General features: G+C 46.2%; 1 protein-coding gene across 1 annotated transcript in view; it reads right to left on the reverse strand.

Annotated features, from left to right (window-relative positions):
- LOC144509919 (arf-GAP with coiled-coil, ANK repeat and PH domain-containing protein 3-like) overlaps positions 1–24,220 on the reverse strand; it is a 361,954-nt gene that overhangs the window by 74,116 nt on the left and 263,618 nt on the right. Inside the window, exons 9-10 of the mRNA XM_078238917.1 lie at positions 21,736–21,810; positions 10,787–10,798 (exon numbers count right to left, since the gene is read on the reverse strand). Of these exons, the coding sequence (XP_078095043.1) occupies positions 10,787–10,798; positions 21,736–21,810 (87 nt within the window). The remainder of the gene's footprint in view (positions 1–10,786; positions 10,799–21,735; positions 21,811–24,220) is intronic.

Below are 24,220 nucleotides of genomic sequence, written 5' to 3' on the forward strand. Positions count from 1 at the left end.
ACGTTGGGGGCGATCTTGAGCCCACGCTCGCTGTCCATGCAAATACCGGCAGGGGCTCAAGGTCTGGAAGTTGCGGATCTCGCTGGCAAGACTGCGATCTCGGATCTTCCCTGATCTTTGCCGGTGACATCATCAGGTTCATGCCCATAACTGGCGTGAGCCTAACTTACATGCATTTCAATAAATTTTAATATAAGTAACACATCCCCCTGCCAGATATTGATCCCAATCCACCTCCCCTCGCTATATATTGACACCACGTCGATGTGACATCACAATGGGCGGCACGGTGGCACAGTGGTTAGCATTGCTACCTCAGCGCCAGGGACCTAGGTTCGATTCCCAGCTTGGGTCACTGTCTGTGCAGAATCTGCACTTTTTCCCTTTGTCTGTATGGGTTTCCTCCGGGTGTTCCCACAATCCGAAAGACGTGCTGGTTAGGTGCATTGACCATGCTAAATTGCCCCTCAGTGTACCCGAACAGGTGTGTCAACTAGGGGATTTTCACAGCAACTTCACTGCAGTGTTAATATAAGCCTACTTGTGACACTAATAAATAAACTTTAAACTTTAAAACGAATAAATAAACAATGGCGCCATTTACAACAGGTTCACCTAGACATGGGGTGGAGGTGAGTGCCTGCTCTGAATGTTTTGAGGGGGGGGCAACTTGATGATGGGGTGGGGGAAAAGGGGTCGATGATCGGAGGGGAGGGGGGAGAAGTGCCTACTCTGATTGGGGGTGGGAACTGAAGACCCTGAGACCTCTATGGTGGGCTGGTAGTGGGGTAGGGTTTATTGCTGTTCTGATCCGTTAAAGATGACACCCCGATCTCAGTGCAATTGGGCTTTGCCGGAGTGTTGAGGCCCTGCCTCCTTGCATGATGGCATGAAACATACCCCCGTGATTTTTCTTTTGACAGAGGTGTGGTAGAATCTGAGGAGAAAACCAGCGTGTATCTAAGATTCCCCCTGTTGAGTATATTCAAGTTGGGATTGATAGATTTTTTGGGTACTCAGGGAATCAAGGGATATGGAGATCAGGCAGGGAAGTGGTGTGGAGGTCCAAGATCAGCTATGATTGTACTAAATGGGGGACCAGGCTTGAGTAGCTGTGTGGCCTACTCCTGCTCTTGGTTCTTATGATATTGCTGCACACTTCCTTGGGTGCTGGACATCCTCTGCTACCTCACCAGGCCACTCAACCCATGCAAGACATCCAGGCCAAAAGGCTACTTGGCCATATCTGCTGCTCTTTCACAGGATTTCCACGGGCAGCAGTTATTGGGTGAATGCTTAAAAGACGCCTTTTTGATTTAGCTTCCTGTTAATTTAAATGGTAGTGTTGAAATAAACAAATGAACGTGTGTTAAAACAGTAGTGTGTGGAGTTCGATGTGAGTGTACCAAGTGTTCATGCGATAGTTTCTCTGAACAGTAAGTTCAAGCTGCTGACTTTCACCCCTTCAGTGGCATCTGAGCCGCTTAAAGAAACCCTCTTTTCCAATAGATCGGTGCAATCTGCCACCTTTAGAAGGTAGGCCAATTCTTTGAGAGTTGAAAACAACGACAAGAGCCTCAGGGCATTTTACCACATTGAAGATGCTATATAAATGCAAGTTGTTGCTGTATTTCTGGTGCGCACCTTTCCAGTTAGCCAGTGAAAATTGGTAAAGGTCAGCACTCGACCTGTTAGCGGTTGATTGTTCATATTTTTAAGATACGCAGGCGATGGGCATTGTTTTCATTAAGGACTGAGAGCACATATAAAGAGAGTCCGTCTCCCGGCACACTTGAGGCCTTCCCTGACTGGTGGACTGGAGTGCCTCACCAGCCCTGGGAACAACATTTTAATTTGATGTTTCCTTTGAAAGTATTTTTTTAATTATACTTTCATGAAGGGTCTGTCACCCCTGTTAATTGTTAATTAGTTTATTGTTTATTTAAAAGAGTATAAAGGGAATCTGCCGGGACACAGGGTTAGTCGTTAGGAGGCAGAGACCTGTGATGCTGCATCCTGTGAATAATCCAACTATTAAGGAAAAGACCTGTGTATTGTTTTATACTTGACCCATTTAACACACCCACCAGTCGGGAAAAAAACCAACCCTGCTGGAAAAATGTTTATATTTGCCAGCCAAGGGCAACTATTGCCTCCTTCAGATGGCAACCCACCTACCAAAGCCAGGAGTACAGCCAATGTTGTAACGTAAAGGGGGCTAATGGTTTTGCAACAGACAGGCACTATCCAATATTGTCCTATGCTGCAAAGGAACTGATACGGGGCAAAGTTTTACGCTGTGGTTTCAGTCAGATCCTGCCTTATTTGAGTGGGAGGCACAATGGAAATATTTCCTTCCTTCCTCACCTTGACAGCACGTGCTGCAAAATGTGACTGTGGAAAATACACGAGAAACTGGAACGTGGCGAAGGAGCCTCGTGGAACAGTTGAAAGTTTTCTACCCTCATGACGAGGTCGGGCAAGGTTTCTGGAAATTTAACTTAACGTGAAGCTGACAGGCTTTGAACTTCACCCGCCCTCATTTGTGAAACCTCCCTCGTGTTGAACCATCATAAAAGACAAAGGCAATCACAGCTGCCGTCCCCTCCTTCTCCCTTGAACTAGATTGATGCAGAGAGCTATCTGAGCCGACTGTCATTGTGCAGGAGACTAACAATACTGAAGCCAGTATGAACTCCGTTAGGAGGTTGAATGATTGAGCTTTTGGCTGCAGTGTGCACCATTGTTTGATGCGCCTTCTCCTGCAGCTGGCGGAGGGGGGGGGGGGGGGGGGGGGGGAGGTACAAGCACCAACCCAAGAGTAAAGTAGTGCTGTAGATGCTCGGGTGGCACGATGGCTAGCACTGCTGCCTCACGGCACCAGGGACCCGGGTTCGGTTCCCGGCTCGGGTCACTGTCTGTGTGGAGTTTGCACGTTCTCCCCGTGTCCGTGTGGGTTTCCTCCGGGTGCTCCGGTTTCCCCCCACAGTCTGAAAGACGTGCTGCTTAGGTGCATTGACCTGAACAGGCGCCGGAGTGTGGGCGACGAGGGGATTTTCACAGTAACTTCATTGCAGTGTTAAGTAAGCCTTATTTGTGACTAAATAAACTTTAAAAAAAAACTTTAGATAAACATGAGGAGGGATATATGGATCTCAAATACCCTTGAAACTATAGTCCAAAAAAATGGTAAAAACCATTTGGCTTGAATTCTCTTTGCATATGTTATAAGATACTAATTTCCATTTTTATATTTAATTTAAGGATTTTCAAAAGAAGTTACAAAATTCATAGGGACAATTATAATCAGTCATTTCCTGATTTTTTTTAAAAAGAGGATTTCCATATATTCTCATTGTTTCTTTCCAAAAATCAAGTCATGAATACCCGCATCCATGACCCCATATGCGCACTGCATGGTGCAAATGGTGTGCTGAGGTGACTGATGGTGATGAATGTGCATCGCTTGGCCTGATTTGCAGCAGGGAGAGAAACAAAGATTACGCGATTTAGATTTTCTTAAAGAACCTGAAACCTCTCCAGGTATTGCAGTGAGGACACTATCCTTTCGCGCACGGCACGGCGGCACAGTGGTTAGCACTGCTGCCTCATAGAGCCAGGGACCCGGGTTCGATTCCCGGCTTGGGTCACTCTCTGTGTGGCGTTTGCACATTCTCCCCGGGTTTCCTCCGGTTTCCTCCCACAGTCCAAAGATGTGCAGGTTAGGTGCATTGGCCATGCTAAATTGCCCCTCATGTCCCGGGATGCGTAGATTAGCGGGGTAAATATGTGGGGTTACGGGAATAGGGCCTGGGTAGGATTGTTGTTGGTGCAGAGTCGATGGGCCAAATGGCCTCTTTCTGCACTGTAGGGGTTCTATGATTCTATGCTTCAGGAAGCACAGTTACCATACTGATTCTCCCCTGCAGACTGGGGTCACCAATGGTTGGCTCTGCATTAATGACTAAACACAAAATCACAACAATTCTCACGTGCAAAATCAATTCACTTTGGTAGGATGAACGAGGATAAAATAAATGTTGCAACCCTAAAAAGGGTGCAGGAGCACGGGGGCATGATTGGAGCAGGTTAGCTTTTACTGTTACCCACATTACCAGCAGAATCCTACCAAATACCCCAAATGATGAATGTGGTCATCTTTGCCTCGAAGGACAAACAAGAAAGAGCCATTCTATGATTCTACGTTATTATCCCACCACCGCAGTGGCAGCTGCATCTGGTACCATAGCAAACAGATTAACTTCAATTTTAATTTTTAATAAACTATCTAGGGTTTAAGTGAGTCTGAATCTGAGCCTCGCAAAGTGGTATCCATTATAGATTTAAACTTCAACTTTTCCAAAATTCAGTTGTACATTTTGGGTGGGATCTTCTGCCCCCCCCGCAGCATGTTTTGCGGTAGTGGGGGTGACCAGCTATCAGGCAGCAGGACAATCTGCAGAGAAGGGTCACCATCGGTCGCCACCTGACAATCCTGCCGGCAGGAACGGCTGGCAAATATTGGCCATCGTGTCCCACACCAAGTCCCATTCAGTCATATCTGATGGCCTACATGGAATCCCAGTTCCGCAATGTTTCAAATTTAAGACTTTTAACCTCATGTCCTTCCATGGCTTTGCTCCTCCCTATCTCTGTAATCTCCTGCAGCCCTACAACCATCAGAGAATTCAGTATTCCTTCAACTCTGGCCTCTTGTGGATGCCTTCCCTCCATTACCTCCACCACTGGTGGCCCTACCTTCAGCTTTCTTGGCCCTAAGCTCTGGAATTCCTTCCCTAAACCTCTAGCTCACTCCCTCTCCCTTAAAACCCTTACTCAAATTTATTGGAGGCTACAGGGATTGAGTGACTGACTGAATTGCTCTAAAGAGAGCCAGCATGGACTCAATTGGCTGAATGGCCTCTGTCTGTGGTGTAAATGACTGTGATCCTATGAAACCCATCTGTCTGATTAAGCTTTTACTCATCTTCCGTTCTCCGATTATATCAAAGGTGCTAAAAAACTGTAACCAATCATGCCCCCGTGCTCCTGCACCCTTTTTAGGGTTGCAACATTTATTTTAGCCTCGTTCATCCTACCAAAGTGAGTTTATCGGACATGGCAGCTTTTAAGTTCCATGCTGGCTTCCTTGGGTTTTAGTATTAATGTTCTTTAGGGAGGGAAAAGTGCCATCCTTACCTGGTGTGGCCTGCATGTGACTCTAGATTCATAGCAATGTGGTTGATTCTTAAATGCCTCTCTAAAATGACCGAGCAAGCCACTCAATTCAAGCGGAATCAGAGATGGCCCAGTGGTATTATAGTTAGACTATTTAACCCAGAAACTCAGCTAATGTTCTGGGGATCTGGGTTCGAATCCCACCATGACAGATGGTGGAATTTGAACTCAATCAAATAATATTTGGAATTAAGAACTACTGATGACCATGAAACCATTGTCACATGTCGGGAAAACCCATCCAGTTCACTAATGCCCTTTAGGGAAGGAAATCTGCCATCCTTACCCACTCTGGCCTATGTGTGACTCCAGAGTAAGAAGTTTAACAACACCAGGTTAAAGTCCAACAGGTTTATTTGGTAGCAAAAGCCACACAAGCTTTCGGAGCCTTAAACCCCTTCTCCCAGCAATGTGGTTGACTCTCAACTGCCCTCTGAACAAGGGCAACAAGGGATGGGCAATGAATGCTGGCCGGCCAGCGACGTCCCACGAATTAATAAAAAAAGATGCTGGCAAAGCCAGTCACATTAACATCCCTGAATAGTGAAACTACGTTCAAAATAAAAGCTGATTTTCTTGGGACTTACCCACCCTTTTTAAGTCCAATTTATCCCCCGACTAATTTTCATGCAAAAATAGAACTTTGAATCCCATGCTTAAAGCAGTAACAACTAACTTTAACAATGCTTAAAATTACAATGAACTCAAAAGAAGTTGTTAAACCCACACTTATAAAAACATCACACTGTTGTGAAGAGATGCTTTATGGGCGGCATGGTGGCACAGTGGTTAGCACCCGGGTTCAATTCCAGCCTTGGGTGACTGTCTGTGTGGAGTTTGCACATTCTCCCCGTGTCTGCGTGGGTTTCCTCCCACAGTCCAAAGATGTGCGGGTTAGGTTGATTGGCCATGCTAAATTGCCCCTTAGTGTCAGGGGGACTAGCATGGTAAATAAGTGGGGTTACAGGGATAGGGCCTGGGTGGGATGATGGTTAGTGCAGACTCATTGGGCCAAATGGCCTCCTTCTGCACTGTTGGGATTCTATGCTAACATGCATTGTTGACCCCCGGGGCATATATAGCATCCCTACTTTATTTAGAACATAACAGTCCACCACTGCACACGTCAAAAAGATGTTCTGGAAACTTCTACTGGCCAACACAAAACATCAGAAGTCACTTAGCATGAATGATCTTGGTAACGTCCACCCTGACAGGTGCATAAACCAGAGAAAATAGCGAAAAAAAAAGAATGATTGTGGTTTAGTCTAAACAGATAATATAAAAAGCAAAGGTTATTCAAAACTCCAGTTGGTTGAGTTTGGTTCTATAATAAACAACTGAATCACGTGCAGCATTAGAAAGAAATCATCTCTTGAGGTGACTGGGCGCAACGGGACAAGATGCTTGCACAACCTCACTGGCGTTCAAGTCACGACTGCTGTCGATAAAGGGGTGAAAATCATTGGTATTTATTGCCAATGACCTTGTCAAAATTACTAAACTAAACACGGCACAGATACCCAAACAAATTAGAATTTGTCGTCTCCATCTCAGATTGTGATTAAGGATTCTTTTCTTTCTCTACACAGTCCAGCATCACGTAGTTATGCTCCAGTGCAATCCACATTACCCACTGCCTATATTAATCTTGCTGGCAGGGACAGCAGTGAACTCCCTAGCAGTCTCCAGTCTGCACACCTTCCTCAGGGAAATCAGCAGCCGTGTAAGTAGCAATTCTTTGTTCAGATTACGGTGCCTGATATTAGTTTGAATCCATATCAGTTTGACGGTCCTTTATGCTACACTTGCACTTCAATAGGCTGGCATTAAATGATTTTAATTACAGACCGGCGCAGTTACACTATTGACACTTTATTCACTGGAGTTTAGAAGAATGTGAGGGGATCTCATTGAAATGTATAGAAATCTGAAAAGGGCTGCACAGATTGGATGCAAGGATGTTGTTTCCTCTGGTTTGGCGGGGGGGGGGGGTCTAGAACAAAGGATCACAGTGGGTCACAGTCTCAGGACACAGGGTAGGCCTTTTAGGACTGACATGAGGAGGAACTTCTTCACTCAGAGAGTGGTGAACCTTTGGAATTCTCTACCACAGAAGGCTGTGAAGGCCAAGGCACTAAATATATTTAAGAATCATAGAATCTCTACAGTGCAGAAGTAGGCTATTCGGCTCATTGAGTCTGCACTGACTCTCCGACAGAGCATCTTTCCCAGGCCTACCCCTCAATTTCTGTAACTCCACGTGTTTGCCCTGCTAATCCCCCGAATCAACACACCTTGAGACACCAAGGGGCAATTTAGCCAATTCACCTAATCTGCACACCTTTGGATGAACAGATTGAAATGGATTTCTGGACTCTAAAGATGTCATGGGGTATGGTGATGAGATAGAGGATCAGCCAAGATCTTACTGAATGGTGGAGCAGGCTCAAAGGGCTGAATGAACTACTCCTGCTCCTATTTCCTATGTTTCTATGATGTACAACACTCCTTCATGCGCTTTTTCATCTCCCATCAGGATTCATAACTTCTGTTACAAAACCCTCCTGCCGCACAGTCGGGAAATAAGAATCCATATGCAAAAGTGATATGAAAACATTACTGGAATCTGACTGGGATGAAAAGTCTCTGTCGAATGTATAACTCACCCTCACTATTTATTAACCGCTGCAACAGAATCACTGACACACATCAGCTGTTGCACCCTATAGTATACATGTCTCCCTATCTACAGGCGGCCACCCATTCTCCCACACAGGACCTAGCCAACAATCCCCCAGTCCGCGGGGTCCTGAGTGGTCTCTCTTGCCTCCCAGGTGCCGAGTGCAGAAGGGAGAAAAGATTCGGAAAAAGGGATGGGGAGCAGGCTGATGTCAAAGCCCCTGTTGGAACTAATGCCAAAGGGAGAGGACAGGTTAGCCGCTTTGCAAAAGGAACTTTTGAAAAAGTTTATTTGTTAGTCACAAGTAAGGCTTACGTTAACACTGCAATGAAGTTATTGTGAAATTCCCCCAGTTGCCACATTCCGGCGCCTGTTCAGGTCAATGCACCTAACCGGGCACGTCTTTCAGACCATGGGAGGAAACCGGAGCACCCGAAGGAAACCCACGCAGACACGGGGAGAACGCGCAGACTCCACACAGACAGTGACCCAAGCCGGGAATCGAACCCAGGTCCCTGGAGCTGTGAGGCAGCAGTGCTAACCACTGTGCCACCGTGCCGCCTATTATTAGGTGGACGAAGAAGCAGGGTTTTTAGGGAGAGTCAGCACCAATTTGTGATGGGCAGGTGGTAGAATAGAACCATAGAATCCCTACAGTGCAGAAGGAGGCCATTCAGCCCATCGAGTCTGCACCGACCACAATCCCACCCAGGCCCTATTCCCGTAACCCCACGTATTTACCCTGCTAATCCTGACACTAGGGTCAATTTAGCATGGCCAATCAACCTAACCCGCACAGCTTTGGTGCTTGATTAATTTCATTGAGTTTATTGAGGAAGATGCAGGGCAATAAAGTGAATGTGTTGGAGATTGCAAAAATGGATTTTGAGAAGGTGCTACAGAAGAATGACTGCATGTGGCATTGAAAGAGGTGTAGTGATGTCGACAGAGGAATCCTATGGGACAGAATAGAGGGTCATGAATGTTTTACAATTATACAAATGATCTGGAAAAGGTGCAAGAGGAGTAATATCAAACTTGCATGATGCAATTTGACCAGGTGCACGTGTGGAGAAAACAGTCCAGATTTGCAGGGTGAGGCAGCCTGTTTTTCAGTTATAATGTTCTGTGGGACACATACCCTCCGCTTCAGGGTAGGCCTGGGTTCAGGGACATTCGACAGAAGAAACTGGAATACGATCCTACGTCACTGGGTCCTTTCTTCCTTCGTTCAACACATTTTCCAGGGCTTCCCTTGGGTGGTTGTGAAGCTGCTGCCATGAAACCATGGGTGGCACAGTGGTTAGCACTGCTGCCTCACAGCGCCAGGGACCTGGGTTCAATTCCGGCCTCGGGTCACTGTCTGCGTGGGTTTCCTCCGGGTGCTCCGGTTTCCTCCCACAGTCCAAAGATGTGCGGGTTAGGTTGATTGGCCATGCTAAATTGACCCTAGTATCAGGATTAGAAGGGTAAATATGTGGGGCTACGGGGATAGGGCCTGGTTGGGATTGTGGATGGTGCAGACTCGATGGGCCGAATGGCCTCCTTCTGCACTGTAGGGATCCTATGAGTATATGAAAGGAGCATGGCAGACACTTCACAGTGCTTCTACCAGAGTTCACCAATAAGCAGTGCCCTTGGAAACTGGGCACGAGAGGATGCTGGCCTGACTCTTCCCCAGCCCCAATAGGAGATGCCTCTTTGAGCCTGTTCTGTTGCCCGCTTAGTGCGTCAATGTCATTTACCCTCTCTTGCTCCATATCCCCTAAAACCCTCAGGATGCAAATCAATCTCACTCTTGGAAATGTTATCAATCCAGGATCCACAATCATGTGGGAGAGAGAGTTCCAGGTTTTCCCGACCGTTTATGCTTTTGACTCCTAAAATGAGCTAAAATAGCCAAGTTCTATTTGAAGATTATACCCACACCAGAGGAAATAGTTGCTCTGTATCCGCCCTTTAGAATTCCTATATTATTTTAAACATTTCAATTAGATCACTGCTTCTACATGGAAAGACAATGCAACTTGTCCTCACAACTGAAGTCTTCCAGCCCTGGTACCTTTCTGGTGAATCTACATTGTAGCTCCTCAAAAGGAGCTGTCGCCAGCACCTGTCACTGAAAGTACGTTCTTAAATATTCGATCTAGGGAACAGCAGACCGCCACTCTGAGGCTGAAGGTCAGTTTAAGTCGTTACTAACTGTCACAGAACCAGCCAGGGATTTGCACTGGTCTTAAAGGCCTAAAGTGTTGCTCATTCCCAGGTGATATTCCCACCTGGTGCCTATTCCCAGGTAGTATTCCTACTTGGTGCTCATCCAGTCCATTCAGATGGGCTAAATACAAGAATGAAACAGGTTCAGTTACAATTGGCTGAGTAACCTCCTTGTGTGAGGGGAAGAAAGTCAGCACCTAAAAGTGTCCTGTAGAAAAAGTGTCCTGGGCGGCACGGTAGCACAGTGGTTAGCACTGCTGCCTCACAATAGCAGGGATCCAGGTTCGATTCCCAGCTGGGTCACTGTCTGTGTGGAGTCTGCACATTCTCCCCATGCCTGTGTGGGTTTCCTCCGGGTGGTCTGGTTTCCTCCCACAGTCTGAAAGACGCTCTGGTTGGGTGCATTGACCCGAACAGGTGCTGGAGTGTGGCGACTCGGGGAATTTCACAGTAACATCATTGCATTGTTAATGTAAGCCTTACTTGGGACCAATAAAATAAACTTTAAAACCCTTAACCTTCTCCTCTTCCCATCTTAAGCAGGCTCTCATCAAACTTGCTTCACTCCTTTAGGTGTTTTGCTTTTAGAAATAAATCAGATGAAAAAACACTCTACAAGGATATCAACAGGATTTGTTTTGCACTTACCTGTAGCAGAGTCTATAGAGGTTTGATTGGAGAGCATCAAGGTGAACCGGGGGAAAGAAAGAGAAGAATAAGTTAGCACATTCACCTGATCTGATTGGGACCATTCATCCTGCAATTAAATGTGATCAAGTTAAGAAGACTCTTGTGACTCTGCCCTTATATCCCTGCCTGTCTGAAGTATTGCAACCACAAGCAAACAGAGGATGAATTTATACCGTTAATGCAGCATTGGTGGCTTTGCCTCTGACTGATGCTGCAGTTAGAATGCATTCATTGTCTGGGTCTGAGCGGACTCAGAATCCCAAAATTCCCTAGGGGAGAGAATTGCACTTTGGAGTCAGGTTAGAGCTTCCTTACTGTTATCTCCCAAGTTGTTGTCACTGAGATGTGGCTTCAGCTTCATTGTACTGTTATATCCTGGTACATTCCAGGATTGGCAATATAGGAGGGCATGACAAACTGTGGACTTCAATTCCGTTCACCACTTAAGAAGCAAAGAGTCACAATTCTGCAGCCAGGACGTATCTGGCATTGGGAGTGGTTTTGCCTTGTGGGAAACCACAACCTTGGCACTCACCATCACTGCCACTGGGATTGAGTTGCCATCGACCGTGAATGCAATGCCAGTAACTTGGATTTATTTTTTCCAGTGCCGTTAGCGTTACAGGCCAATTTTACCCATCAGTAGCACCGTCTGCGCGCTGTGTACACACAGGCCGCACCGTGCAGCAGTTGGGTAGGGACTCCTCACTGGTAACATGTAACATCAGCCCCAAGGCTCTCCACAAAATTTAGCAATGACCTACAGCTTTTTTTTAGCGCTTACTCATACAGGACTATTAACTGTAATTTATCAGATTGAGCGCAAGATTATGCTGCAGTATTGCAAAGTTGCTTCAGTCACAATGGATTCTCTGTTTTACAAGGCCATTAGAACTTACAGCATCAGTACCATCTGAGACAGACAGTGATCTCATTCCATTCTGCTATTTAAAAATCAATTAATGCAGTAAGTAAGGACCAATTAGCCCATATAATGCTGCCTCCCTGGAGAATACTTCCATTTTTACCAGCCCTTAATTTTGTTGTACATGCTTATCAGCAAATGTTTCATCAACTTGCTCCCCGGCCTCCCTTGCATGGACAGGTGCACACTTGTTCGGCGTCAAACATTAAGACCGAGCAAACCTCCCTCGTTCCTTCACTGTTGCTGAGTCAAACTCCTGGATCTCACTTCCTAACACGGTGGCACAGTGATTAGTACTGCTGCCTCACAGCGCCAGGGATCCGAGTTCGATTCCCGGCTTGGGTCATGTGGAGTTTGCACATTCTTCCCGTGTCTGCGCGGGTTTCCTCCGGGTGCTCCGGTTTCCTCCCACAGTCTGAAAGACGTGCTGGTTAGGTGCATTGACCCGAACAGGCACCGTAGCATGGCGACTAGGGGAATTTCACAGTAACTTCATTGCAATGTTAATGTAATCCTTACTTGTGACTAATAATAAATAAACTTTAAACTAACAGCACTGTGGGTGTACCTACACCACGCGGACTGCAATGGTTCAAGGCGGCAACTTCTCAAGACAACTAGGGATGGGCAACAGATGCCAGCCTAGCCAGCGACGGTGACATCCCATGCACAGATTAAAAAATCTGCATAGTTAAGGGCAGGAGAAGGCCTTTGGTGCATCTGGCCCCACCTGGGAGTATTTCCAACCCCGAATCCCATTTGTTGATAGGAACTTTCCTAGTTCCATTTTGATATCCATTAAGGTTTCTTGTTCCATCGCCATCGTTGTAAACTCTCATAGGGCTGAGTCACTTATTAGCATTCACTGTCCATTCTGGCACCACAACCTGGAACTCAAACCCTAAAACCATCCACTTCATCTATTGTGTTATATCATGGGGTGGTGATTTTAATTCTGTTCCCTCATTCCCCCACCCTCAGCATTCAACAACTCTCTAAATCCTACAGATCCCTCCCCTCGCCAGTTTTTACTCTGGGGTCACACGTGCGGGCAGGATTTTATGGCCTCGCTCGTCCCAAAACCGTAAAATCCCGCCTGAGGTCAACGGGTCTTTTCATGAATCCGCCCCTCGCCTGCTCCGATTCCCGTGGCAGCCGGGGCGGTAAAATTCCAGCCACAAAGTCTAAGGCTTTAAGATGGGGTCACATGAGGAAAAGGTTTGGGGACCTCTTGTATTTTGAGCTCTCTAATAGAAAGACTTTGATTTTTCTAGAACCTTCCAAGACTCCAGGACCTCCCAAAATACATTACAACCAATGATGTACTTTCTGAAATGCAGTCACCGTTGTAAGGTAGGAAACGTGACAGGCTGTTAGGGCACAGCAAGATCCCATAAGCAACAATGTGACAATGAACAGAAAATGTGTTTTTAGTATTGTCGATTGAAGGATAAATAGGGCGACCTTCCCTACACGTTTTCAAATAGTGCCGCAGGATCTTTCATGTCCGCCTGAGAGGGCAAATGGGGCTGAGGTTGAACTCATCTCATCCTAAAACCAGCACCTCTGACAGCGCTGGTTGCTCGGTACTGCTCTGAAGCGTCGGCCTGGATTCTGATAATGATCTGGATAATTAGGGTCTGTGACACTTTGGTGTAACATTTCACAGACAATCTATAAAGTTTATGCTTCAGCAAATGATTATCAGACCCCCTCAGCAATTCTATTGATAGAGGTCTTGTTGCTTGTTTGAAGCTGGTATCTAAACACGTTTAATATTTTCTGCTGATATCTCCTCTTCACCTAAAGGGTTAATCTGTCTTTTTGTTGTCCTGGCATTGACAGATATTTCCCCTGTATTTTCAGTTTAATAGTTTAACTTTGACTAACTACCATAACTTGGTCGGAATTTCAAAACAAATTGCATCTTTCTCGATCCACAGATTTATGTAAATGCCTCTGATAATACACCAAGGAAAATCCAATCAGCATTCCACAGGCTACAACATGTCACTCTTCAAATCTATTGTGTAAAACAGCGTGAGAGAGAGAGAGGGACAAGGGATAACTGGGAATTGGCTCAGGATTAACATTGGCAAAACCCTAGGAGGCCATTTATGATTTTTAATTGGGGATTAATTCCAGGTGGGGCTTAAAGGGGAACACGAACTTAAAATGCTGGAGGAACTCAGCAGGTCTGACAGCCTTTGTGGAGAGAGAATAGAACCAATGCTTCAATGTTGGCTCTATTCTCTCTCCACAGGCGCTGTCAGACCTGCTGAGATTTTCCAGCATTTTCTGTTTTTGTTTCAGATTCCAGCATCCGCAGTATTTTGCCTTTATATTAAAGGGGAGGGAACTGTGTTCTAATAAAGGGAAGGTGTTTGTGTGCACACAAGCATTCACTCATTTTAGACTCAGTCAGGCACTTCTTCCACCCACCACCATTCTTCTCCATCCCTGAAGATGGTAGCTCCCATTCCTGTGCTTCATTCAAGGGCTGGATTGTGCGTGTGAAGGCAATTGGTGTCCGGCTATTTTAACTGGCCGCATCATGGCCAGGTTTGCTGCTGTTCACCTCCAACATCCACCCGTACACACTCTCCAGCACAGGTCACTGCACGGCAAATAGGAGTCTGCACTTCTGCTGATTTCATCACCGCCTTCATGCGCTGGCACCAATGCCCATCGCAGTCCCGCACCCAGCGCTATTCCACCCACGATCATAGATCATTGATCAAATCGAAAGCAGCAGAGTTATAAACAGATCCAACATAATCTTAAGATTTACCCTTCAGAAACAAAGGTACACAGAGACACACGTGCGCATATTCAGCAAAATACACATGCACCTATCCTTACATGCATGCACTAAAACATGAACACATGCATGACCACACACATGTGTGTAGATGCACATGTATACACTTAAAAGTACACAGATACCGTTCATAGAATCCTACAGTGCAGAAGGAGGCCATTCGGCCCATCGAGTCTGCACCGACCACAATCCCACCCAGGCCCTATCCCCATAACCCCATGCATTTACCCCCTGCTAATCCCCCTGACACTAAGGGGCAATTTAGCATGGCCAATCCACCTAACCCACACATCCTCGGACTGTGGGAGGAAACCGGAGCACCCGGAGGAAACCCACGCAGGCACAGGGAGAATGTGCAAACTCCACACAGACAGTGACCCAAGCTGAGAGGCAGCAGTTCTAACCACTGTACTGCCCCCAAATGCACAAATATGCACACACACACACACACACACACTGTCCTCAGAAACATGTGGCAGAATCTATTCAAGTGTGTATATGTGTGTGTGTGTTTTTTAAATGGGAAACGGAATGACAGACCATCTGGCAGAAGGAAGGCAGCCTTTCAGAGAAATTCATTAAAGGCTGAGCAGAGAACAAAAATCCAGCCAGATGTATATTGGAGACTGAGTTAAAGAGTGCTGTGGAATTTTCTTTTGATCTCTTTGTATGTGTTCATTCTAGTCACACGGATGTCAGGTTAAACTGCGCAGTTAAACTGCGCTGTTAACCATTCCACCACTTACAATAACGAGCTTTAATGATTCGGAGTAGCTTGCAACTTACATAGGATTTACATGGCGATGACCTTGCAACTTCTGGTGTCTTCATTTCAGGAACAAAAAGTACCTTCTGCTCGCTCCGAGTTTTATAGAGTCTGCAGGCCCATCCACTGAAGCGTTCTCATCTTGTCACCAGTAACAGGCACTGATCTTTGCCCTTGATACTGAGCACTCAATGCTGCAGGTTTGTGCACTATCTCAGTGCTATCACACACCTTCCTCACAAGTCTTGATACAAATATCAATTCAGGACATGACAGAGGACTGTCACAGGAAGAATGAATGTGTATTTCTACAGAGCCCCTCAAATGCTTTCAAAGTAGTTGCTATTATTGTAGATTCCCTACAGTGCAGAAAGAGGCCATTCGGCCCCTCGAGTCTGCACCGACCACAATCCCACCCAGGCCCTTTCCCCATAACCTCACATATTTATCCCGCTAATCCCTCTAACCTACGCATTCCGGGACAGTAAGGGGCAATTTAGCATGGCCAGTCAACCTAACCCGCACATCTTTGGACTGTGGGAGGAAACCGGAGCACGCGGAGGAAACCCACGCAGACACGAGGAGAATGTGCAAACTCCACACAGACAGTGACCCAATCGAACCCAGGTGCCTGGAGTTATGAGGCAGCAGTGCTAACCACTGTACCACCCCGTACCGCCCTGTTGTTGTAGAGTTGAAAATGTGGCAGTTAATTTGTACGCAGCAAGGTCTCAAATAATGACCAGGTAACCTGATTTAGCGCCACTGGGTGAGGGATCAATACTTGCTGGGCCTCCCTTGCTCTTCACCAGAGAGCGCCGTGGGATCGTTCACATTTAAAAGCAAGGTGAGGTCTCAGCTGAAAGGCTGCACCTGATACAGTACAGCACTCACTCTGAAATGCACTGAGGTGCCAGCCTAGATTACGTGCTCAAGCCCTTGGAGGCGAAGCCACAAACACAGAGGTGAGAGTGCAGCCACGGAGGGTGACAGAGAAAATATCTGCAAATGGGCAACTTATTGTTTCAGCTTCATCACCGGTAACTTGATGTCCTGCCCACCAGAACTCTCCTGATTTTGAGGAGACAACATATGGTTAACATCAGGCAAATAGCATTGCTGGCCCCCTGCCCAAGCCACTGGCAGCAGCAAAGATGACCTTGCAGCTTTCAAAGCTGCTGTAAGTATTGGTGTGGTACAACATTAATAAAATGTTTCCTAAATAGAGCATCTATCAAACACTGTAATTTGCTGATAATGGCAAGGCGGTCTGGGACTCTGTAATTGCCCAGCCTGAATAGGTGTCCTTAGTTTAACAAATTCTGCACTGACCTTGCGGCAGCATCGCAGTAAACTGAGATCCGTTTGAAAAGCTGTTTATAGTTGATGTCCAGGGGCAGCAGTATCAGGACAGCTTGGAGTGTGACTGCCTCTGGTGCGATACGCAGAGATGACACACAGTCTGTGTTTGTGCACTAGGAGTTTTATTTACCATGTTTTAAAATGTCTGCTCTCTCGTGATTAGAGCATTTCATAGAATCCTACAGTGCAGAAGGAGGCCATTCGGCCCATTGAGTCTGCACCGACCACAATCCCACCTATCCCCATAACCCCATGCATTTCCCCTAGCTAGTCCCCCTGACGCTAAGGGGCAACTTAGCACGGCCAATCCACCTAACCTGCACATCTTTGGACTGCGGGAGAAAACCCATGCAGACACGGGGAGAATGTTTGCCTACCGTTTGGTTTCGTTTTTCTAAGTGACCACACCTAGGCTCAACTAACCACACACACACAGATACCAGACACACACAATAAAACATGGAACAAATGAACACACAGGAAAATGGTTTCTCTACATTCACACCATCATCTTGACATATGGTTCAGGGCATGTGTGAGGAATGGGGCAAAGGGGGATAATACTTCCCCTGGAAATCCCACCGATAGTCTGGCAGTAAACAACAATAAGTATGCCTGTGCCATGCTGGACTGCATATGGACTCCACCAAGAAGAAACAAGATGCTAACCCATTCCTTCACCAATAAAGCAGCAAAGTGTCATTCTGAAACCCTGGCAGTACTATGGTGAGTGGGCGGGTGCACGTCCCTATGGTGTTCTTGCTGCTCAGGGATCTACTGTTATCATGTGTACAAACATATGAAATTGGAGCAGAAATAGGCCATTCAGCCCCTTGAGCCCATTGAGATTTTGTCTGATCTATTTGTATTGAGTTCCACATTCCTATCTACCACTGATAACCTTTGATTCCCTTGTCCAAAAATAATCTATCTACCTCTGCCTTAAAAATATTCAGCCCACATCATCTCCTGAGACAGAGGCGGGATTTTCCAGCCGCCCTCGCCCCAAGTTAACTGAGGGTAGAATGCGGGAGGCCATTGAGGAGTGTACACAATAGTCAGGTTTAGAGGGAACAGAATTATGAATGAGGGTTTCAGCAGCGTATGAGCTGAGAGAATAAATTACTGGTAAAGCTTTTGTTTTCAATTACTTTGTGTTTTGATGCTTGTGTGATGTGACTCAGCTCTGCTGCAGGAACTCTGAGGCAACAACTTGCTGACTCCTTTACTGCCTGCCTGAGATACTGATTGTGTTTACCCATTGTTGGAAAAACTTGGCATTTTCCACCACGTCCATCAAGAATCTCATTGCATTCATCTCATGAATCGTAACTTGTTTTTTTCTGGTACCTTAAACTATGCAGCTTTACAGTCTGAACCAACCCCATCCCCCAACCCTGCAGATTCGTACAGAGTAAGCTCCACCTTTCAAATGTATCGCGGTGATGAAGCGAGGCTGCTTCCAACAGAACTGGGGGCCAGAAACTTAGAGAGCCAACAATTCCATTGCAACAATAGGACCGACAGGTCATTAAAGCCAATGGATCATTAAAACTGGGTCTACCAAATAGAATCCCTACAGTGCAGAAGGAGGCCATTCGGCCCATCAAGTCTGCACCAACCACAATTCCACCCAGGCCCTAACCCCATAACCCCATGCATTTACCCTAGCTAACTTGCCTGAAAACTCTCATACAAAACCACAATCTTGTACTGTTCCGCCTTAGGGTTACAGTCTGAACCGCAGAGATGTCAGATGTAACTCAATGCAGAGAAGGGCAAAGTAAATTTAGGGATAAAGAGCAGTTAAAGGAACAATACCCTAATTGGTAAGGTCCCTAACAAATTAGAGGGATAAAGGTGTGGATGCATAGACTGTTAAAGATGGAAGTACAGTACAAAAGGATTCTGAATTGTACACCCATTTATATATTTAAAAATGTCTGTCTGTTTGTTGGCAAACTCCTCCAAGGTCCTCAGCACAATCTCCGCTAAATGTGGTGGGATGGTACCTTGGACCAAGAGACATGTCACAGGGGAATCGACGCTTAACCTCCCACTCAGGGGGCTTTGGCATCCTAGCAGGACACCTCATGACTCTGCCTACTTTGTGTCCCTGTTGACACTGTAACTCGGACATGCTTTAACCAACCTGAACTTACATTCCAGGAAAGAATGCGATAAATTTAAGTAACATGCCCCTCGCTTCCTTTCATATTTTATTTGTTTCATGTATGTAACACTCGGAAATACTGCTTGGCAAAGAAAGTGACAGGCAGCACGCAGAGCCAGGGAAGATGAAAAGGCTGGAACAAAAAAAGCAAAAAGTTGATGGAAAGCGACAGGCAGCAATTAGAGAAAGGGAAGATGAAGAGACTGGAGCAACCGAGAGCGACAGAATGCAAGAGACTCTTAAAGGAAGCTTTCACCTGTGAGACTTATCAGAGTTAGGAGTCAGACCCAGAATATGATATTGGCAGTAAATCAGATACATGTGAATATTAAGGTGCAAGGAAGTGGAATAAAAGAGCCACCTTTAATGTGCGGTGCAAATGGTAAAGTATGATCGCCCCTCTTAACTGAATCACCTGGCCCGTTGAATGTCTGAATGATGGAAAAAAAATCAAAACACACTTCTCGAAACACATTAGAAAATATAATAGCTGCCTAAGATCACCAAGAAATCTCTTCATTTTTGCCTCGTGGAGGAAGAACTTTCCATGCAGCCTATCACAAAATATTTAGTGTTTCAGCAATCGTGCAGAGAGTGACACTGAAAATGTAGAGGGTGACACTTCAGATGATGACTTTTGACACTATTGATGAAATATACAGAATATTAACAAACAGAGGATGTGGATGTAGAATTTGATCCTGAGGATTTTGAGTGACACTGAAGATATGTGATTAGGGTAGATAGCGAAGAGCTAGCATGTTACAGGTGCAATGGACTGAATGGCCTCCTCCTACGCTAAATATGCTATGATTCACTCCCTTGGAGATGGTAAAAGTGCAATTTCTTTGTTTAGTTTAAATCCCCTATGTTACATAACGTATAATGGTTTCCATTTTAAAAGCTCACAGTACAATTATTTCATGGCTGTCTGATCATATCATGGACTGGTTCATTAATTCCACTGGATCCATTGCCTGCAGCTGAGGGTAGCGTGGGGAAGATGAAACATAGTCTATAAAATCTCCAACCAATGGATTGTTTTCAAATATTTCAAGATGATGATATTGTTAATTCTGAAAGTTGTGATTTTTTATTAACCCAAGTTGTAATGTGGTGAATTTCAGGAGAGATTTGTTGGTGCCCTGTCTGCCTCCCATACACTAAACAAGCATCTGAGCCTCCAAGGTGTTGAAGCCAATACTCATAATGAGCAGGAGGTGCACCGCCCGCCACATTGGTACGGGGCACACGACTGAATCACAGAATGGTTACAGCACAGAATGAGGTTATTCAGCCCAATGGGAATGTGCTGATTCTCTGAAGGGAAACAAAGAAACATGCCCTCTTGTCTTGGCGTCCGTTCTTTTGGTCTCTTTGAAGCACTTTAGGATTTTTCTGAGCACTGAAGGCGTCCTATGGCTTCATGTTGCTGTTGTGATTTGTGGAAAGGGCTTAGAGTTTGTTACAGGCCCTGAAGACAATCATAGAATCCCTACAGTGCAGAAGGAGGCCATTTGGCCCATCGAGTCTGCACTGACAATAATCCCATCCAAGCCCCATTCCTGTAACCCCACCCTGCTAATGGACACTAGGGTCCATTTAGCATGGCCAATCAAGTTAACCCGCACATCTTTGGAAAGTGGGAGGAAACCGGAGCACCCGGAGGAAACCCACGCAGACATAGGGAGAATGTGCAAACTCCACACAGACAGTGACCCGAGGCCGGAATTGAACCCGTGTCCCTGGCGCTGTGAGGCAGCAGTGTTAACCACTGTGCCACCGTCAATGAGCGGGATGTTTCGGCTGTGCTCGTCCCAAGGCAAGAAAACCCCGCCCGAAGTAATCGGGCCTTTGCATGGTCCGTGAACCGCCCACTACGATTCCCATGGTGGGCGGGATGGGAAAATTTTGCCCAATGGCTTTGGTCTTCCCATATTTAACCCGGGAGAATTGTGGTTCATCTTAGACTGGGTTTGACACCAGAGAAACTGGGGGCAGTGGGGGGCGAATTGAGGCTGGAAAGGTAGAACTGAATGTCTACGCGCGGAAGCTGAAAAGGTGGCTTTTCAGGGGATGCGGGCAAGAGGCAGCATGTTAGTGAGGAAGGTGAGGGTCCAGAGATAGACCCCTGAGAGTCTGCTGAGGTGACAGAGTGGGGAGGGAGGGGGATGGGAGGAGAAGCCATTGCTGGAGGTATTCTGGCTACAAGTGACTGTGTAAGAATTGTAACCAAACAAGGGGCAAGTTAATCAAGCTGGACAATGGGGGACAATGTGGTCGACCATATTAGACAAAGAAGGATGGTAAATACACCAAAGAAACATGGTGCTTTAGTACTACCTTAATGCTACAGCAAGTATAGAAGTGGGATTGTTTGGTGAAATGACCTTTTTGAGCTCCCTAATAAAAGTATAATACTGCAGATGCTGGAAATCTGAAATAAAAACAGTAAGTGCTGGAAAAATCTCAGAGGTCTGACAGCATCTGTGGAGAGAGAAGCAGAGTTAACATTGAGTCTAAAACGATGTATCTTCGCTTCCTCAAATGCTGCCAGACTTGTTGCATTTTTTCAATATGTTCTGATTCCAAGTTCCTTTATTTTGATGTTGTACAGCAAGGCGGTATCGTACCTGTTGGTTAGCGACAGTAACAAAGGCTAAAAGCAGCCACATCAACACTCTGAGGCTCTCCTGGAGCCCACTTGTCAATATAAGCCACCTGAGCTTAGTGGTGTAGGATATTACCCGAACACTTTGAGTGCATCCAACGCTCCTAACACTCTCCAAGGCACTCGCAGTTCCCCATCTTATCTGAGCGCAGATGGCTAATGAGGGATCAAGCATTGCCTGCGACTTACCCGCTGCTGTATCAGTGCGTGTTTATGCTCCATTTCCCTTTTCTCCACTGCTGAGTCAATCACAAGCTGGTCCAGCTGAATAGGGGGAAGAAAGCAACAAAAAAAAAAAGAAATGTGTTAGTCTGCACACACAGCAGAGTTCAAGGATTTCTCCTGCGCAGAAAATCACAGCCTAAACGTCAACTGAAAAATTCAAAGCGAAATAAAAATATGACAAGATTACGAATCTATCTTGAATCATTCCTTGAATTTAAAGAAAGCAGCTTTGCCCTTGGAGTAACGACAGGAATTTGACCCTTTCAATACCACGAGTGGATTGACCTGGACCTGTTTCTAGAATTATCCATTGTTTATGTCATTTCTTTAGTGAGGTTTAAAGTCGCAAACATTTGGGTTACGCCAGCGGGATTTCCACGATTGACTGTCCCTGCCAATGACGGGACGGGAATCCTGACTTCCGTTTGCATCAATTTAAATATCACCATCAGATCTTTACACCGGATTGTTCCACCCTCCTCCTCCCCTTCCCCCCCCCCGTTAAACTGCCCATTAACCCCAGCGTGAGGGCACATTGCTGTCTGTCATGATGGCCTAGTGGTATTAATCTATTAGACTATTAATCCAGAAACTCAGCTAATGTTCTGGGGACCTGGATTCGAATCCCGCCACAGCAGATGGTGGAATTTGAATTCAATTTAAAAATCTGGAATTAAGAATCTACTGATGACCATGAAACCGTTGTTAATTGTCGGAAAAACCCATCTGGTTCATTAAAGTCCTTTAGGGAAGGAAATCTGCCGTCCTTATCCAGTCTGGCCTACAGATGACTCCAGAGCCACAGCAAGGTGGTTGACTCTCAATTGCCCTCCAAGGGCAACTCGGGGTGAGGAATAATTGCTGGCCAGCCAGCGACACCCATGTCCCACGAATGAATAAAAAAAGTCATGACAGGGGTCCCCCATGATATGCACCTGGCAAACTAATGAGCACAGCCCCCACGGGGGAGAGGGTCAAGCTTGTACCAATACCCTGGAGCTGTCAGGGCACTCCCCTACCCTGGCACTTCCCCTTCAGCACTGCTGCCTGGGCAGTGCCAAGGTACAGCCTGGGCACTACCAAGGGGCAGAGTCAGGGGGCAGTGCAGGGGAGGGTGCTTCTTGCGGGGGAGTTAGTTTCCGTGGGGTCGGTGTTGGGGAATCTGTGGGAGAGGTACTGGGAGTGTTCTGTGGTGGGGGGTGAGGGGGGTGTGAGTTCTGTGGTTGCGGGAGGTCGGGGAGGGGGGGAGGGGGGGGAGTTTCATAGGGAAGGTGTCTCCATTTTTTTTAGTTTTTAAAAACAGCACCCCTCCACCCCCGAAACCCACCGGAACCCCCATCTTCCATTCTCCCCATTTTGTTTAAAACCCCAGTTACAGCCCTACAGCTCTGGTTATAGAATTCACCGGGCAAATGCTCCAGCTATGATGAACCGTAGCCCATCCCAATACAATCATCTTCCCACATTCACCAGGACTCCAGCACCTCTCAGTCTCCAGAGAACGGGAGGAGATTCTCACTCCACCAGAATGTATTTCATCGACAACTTCTACACGGCTCACACAACAGATCCAACATGTGCTCAGCAGCTCCGAATTCAGGGGCAGGTTATAATTAGTCAAAAAAAAAACGACCTCAACGCCTGCAGCCACTTTTCTTTCATTGCTTCAATGAAACAAGTTTTTATTCTTAATTATGCGATTAATTAATCCTCCAGGGTACTTTGCACTCAGTTTCAGTGTATGTCTTTCAGTGATATTTCTGGAACTGTTCTCTTCCAGGGCATTTTCCATTGTTATCTGCCACAAAGTAATACTCTGCTGCTTTTGATGTGTTGTAGTAATTTGACATGTGAAATTAATGCAGCCTATATAGATAAAGTAGAATTAACATATCCCACACTTGCATATATAAACATATATTATTCACGTTTTATGTTACATACAAAACCAATTTTTTAAATGTTCTTTCCTCTTCAAGTTCGCCCTCTTTGTCTCCTGAGGTTTATGCTGAGGTAAAGCTCCACATGAGCTGACTGGCTAGTTATGGTTTAGTGTTGGTAGTCACTCTCACCTCTGACTCAGGAGGTTGGGGTGGGGGGGTGGTGGTGGTTGGCAGCTGTCTGTGCTCAAAGCCCACTCCAGAGACTTAAGCATTTGACTAAGACTCCAGTGCAGTACTAAGGGAGTGCTGCACTGCTGGATGTACCATCTTTCGGTTGGGACTTTAAACACAGGCCTCTGTCTCCCTCCTCAGGTGGTTGTAAAAGATCTCATGGCATTGGTCAAAGAACAGTGTTCACCCAGTATCTTGGTCAATATTTATCCAATATACAACAGATCAGTTGGTCAATGAGGGTGGCACAGTGGTTAGCACTGCTGCCTCACAGCGCCAGGGACCCGGGTTCGATTCCGGCCTCAGCTTTGTGTGGAGTTTGCACGTTCTCCCCG

This window comes from Mustelus asterias, chromosome 22, assembly GCF_964213995.1.
Source record: "Mustelus asterias chromosome 22, sMusAst1.hap1.1, whole genome shotgun sequence".
NCBI lineage: Eukaryota > Metazoa > Chordata > Chondrichthyes > Carcharhiniformes > Triakidae > Mustelus > Mustelus asterias.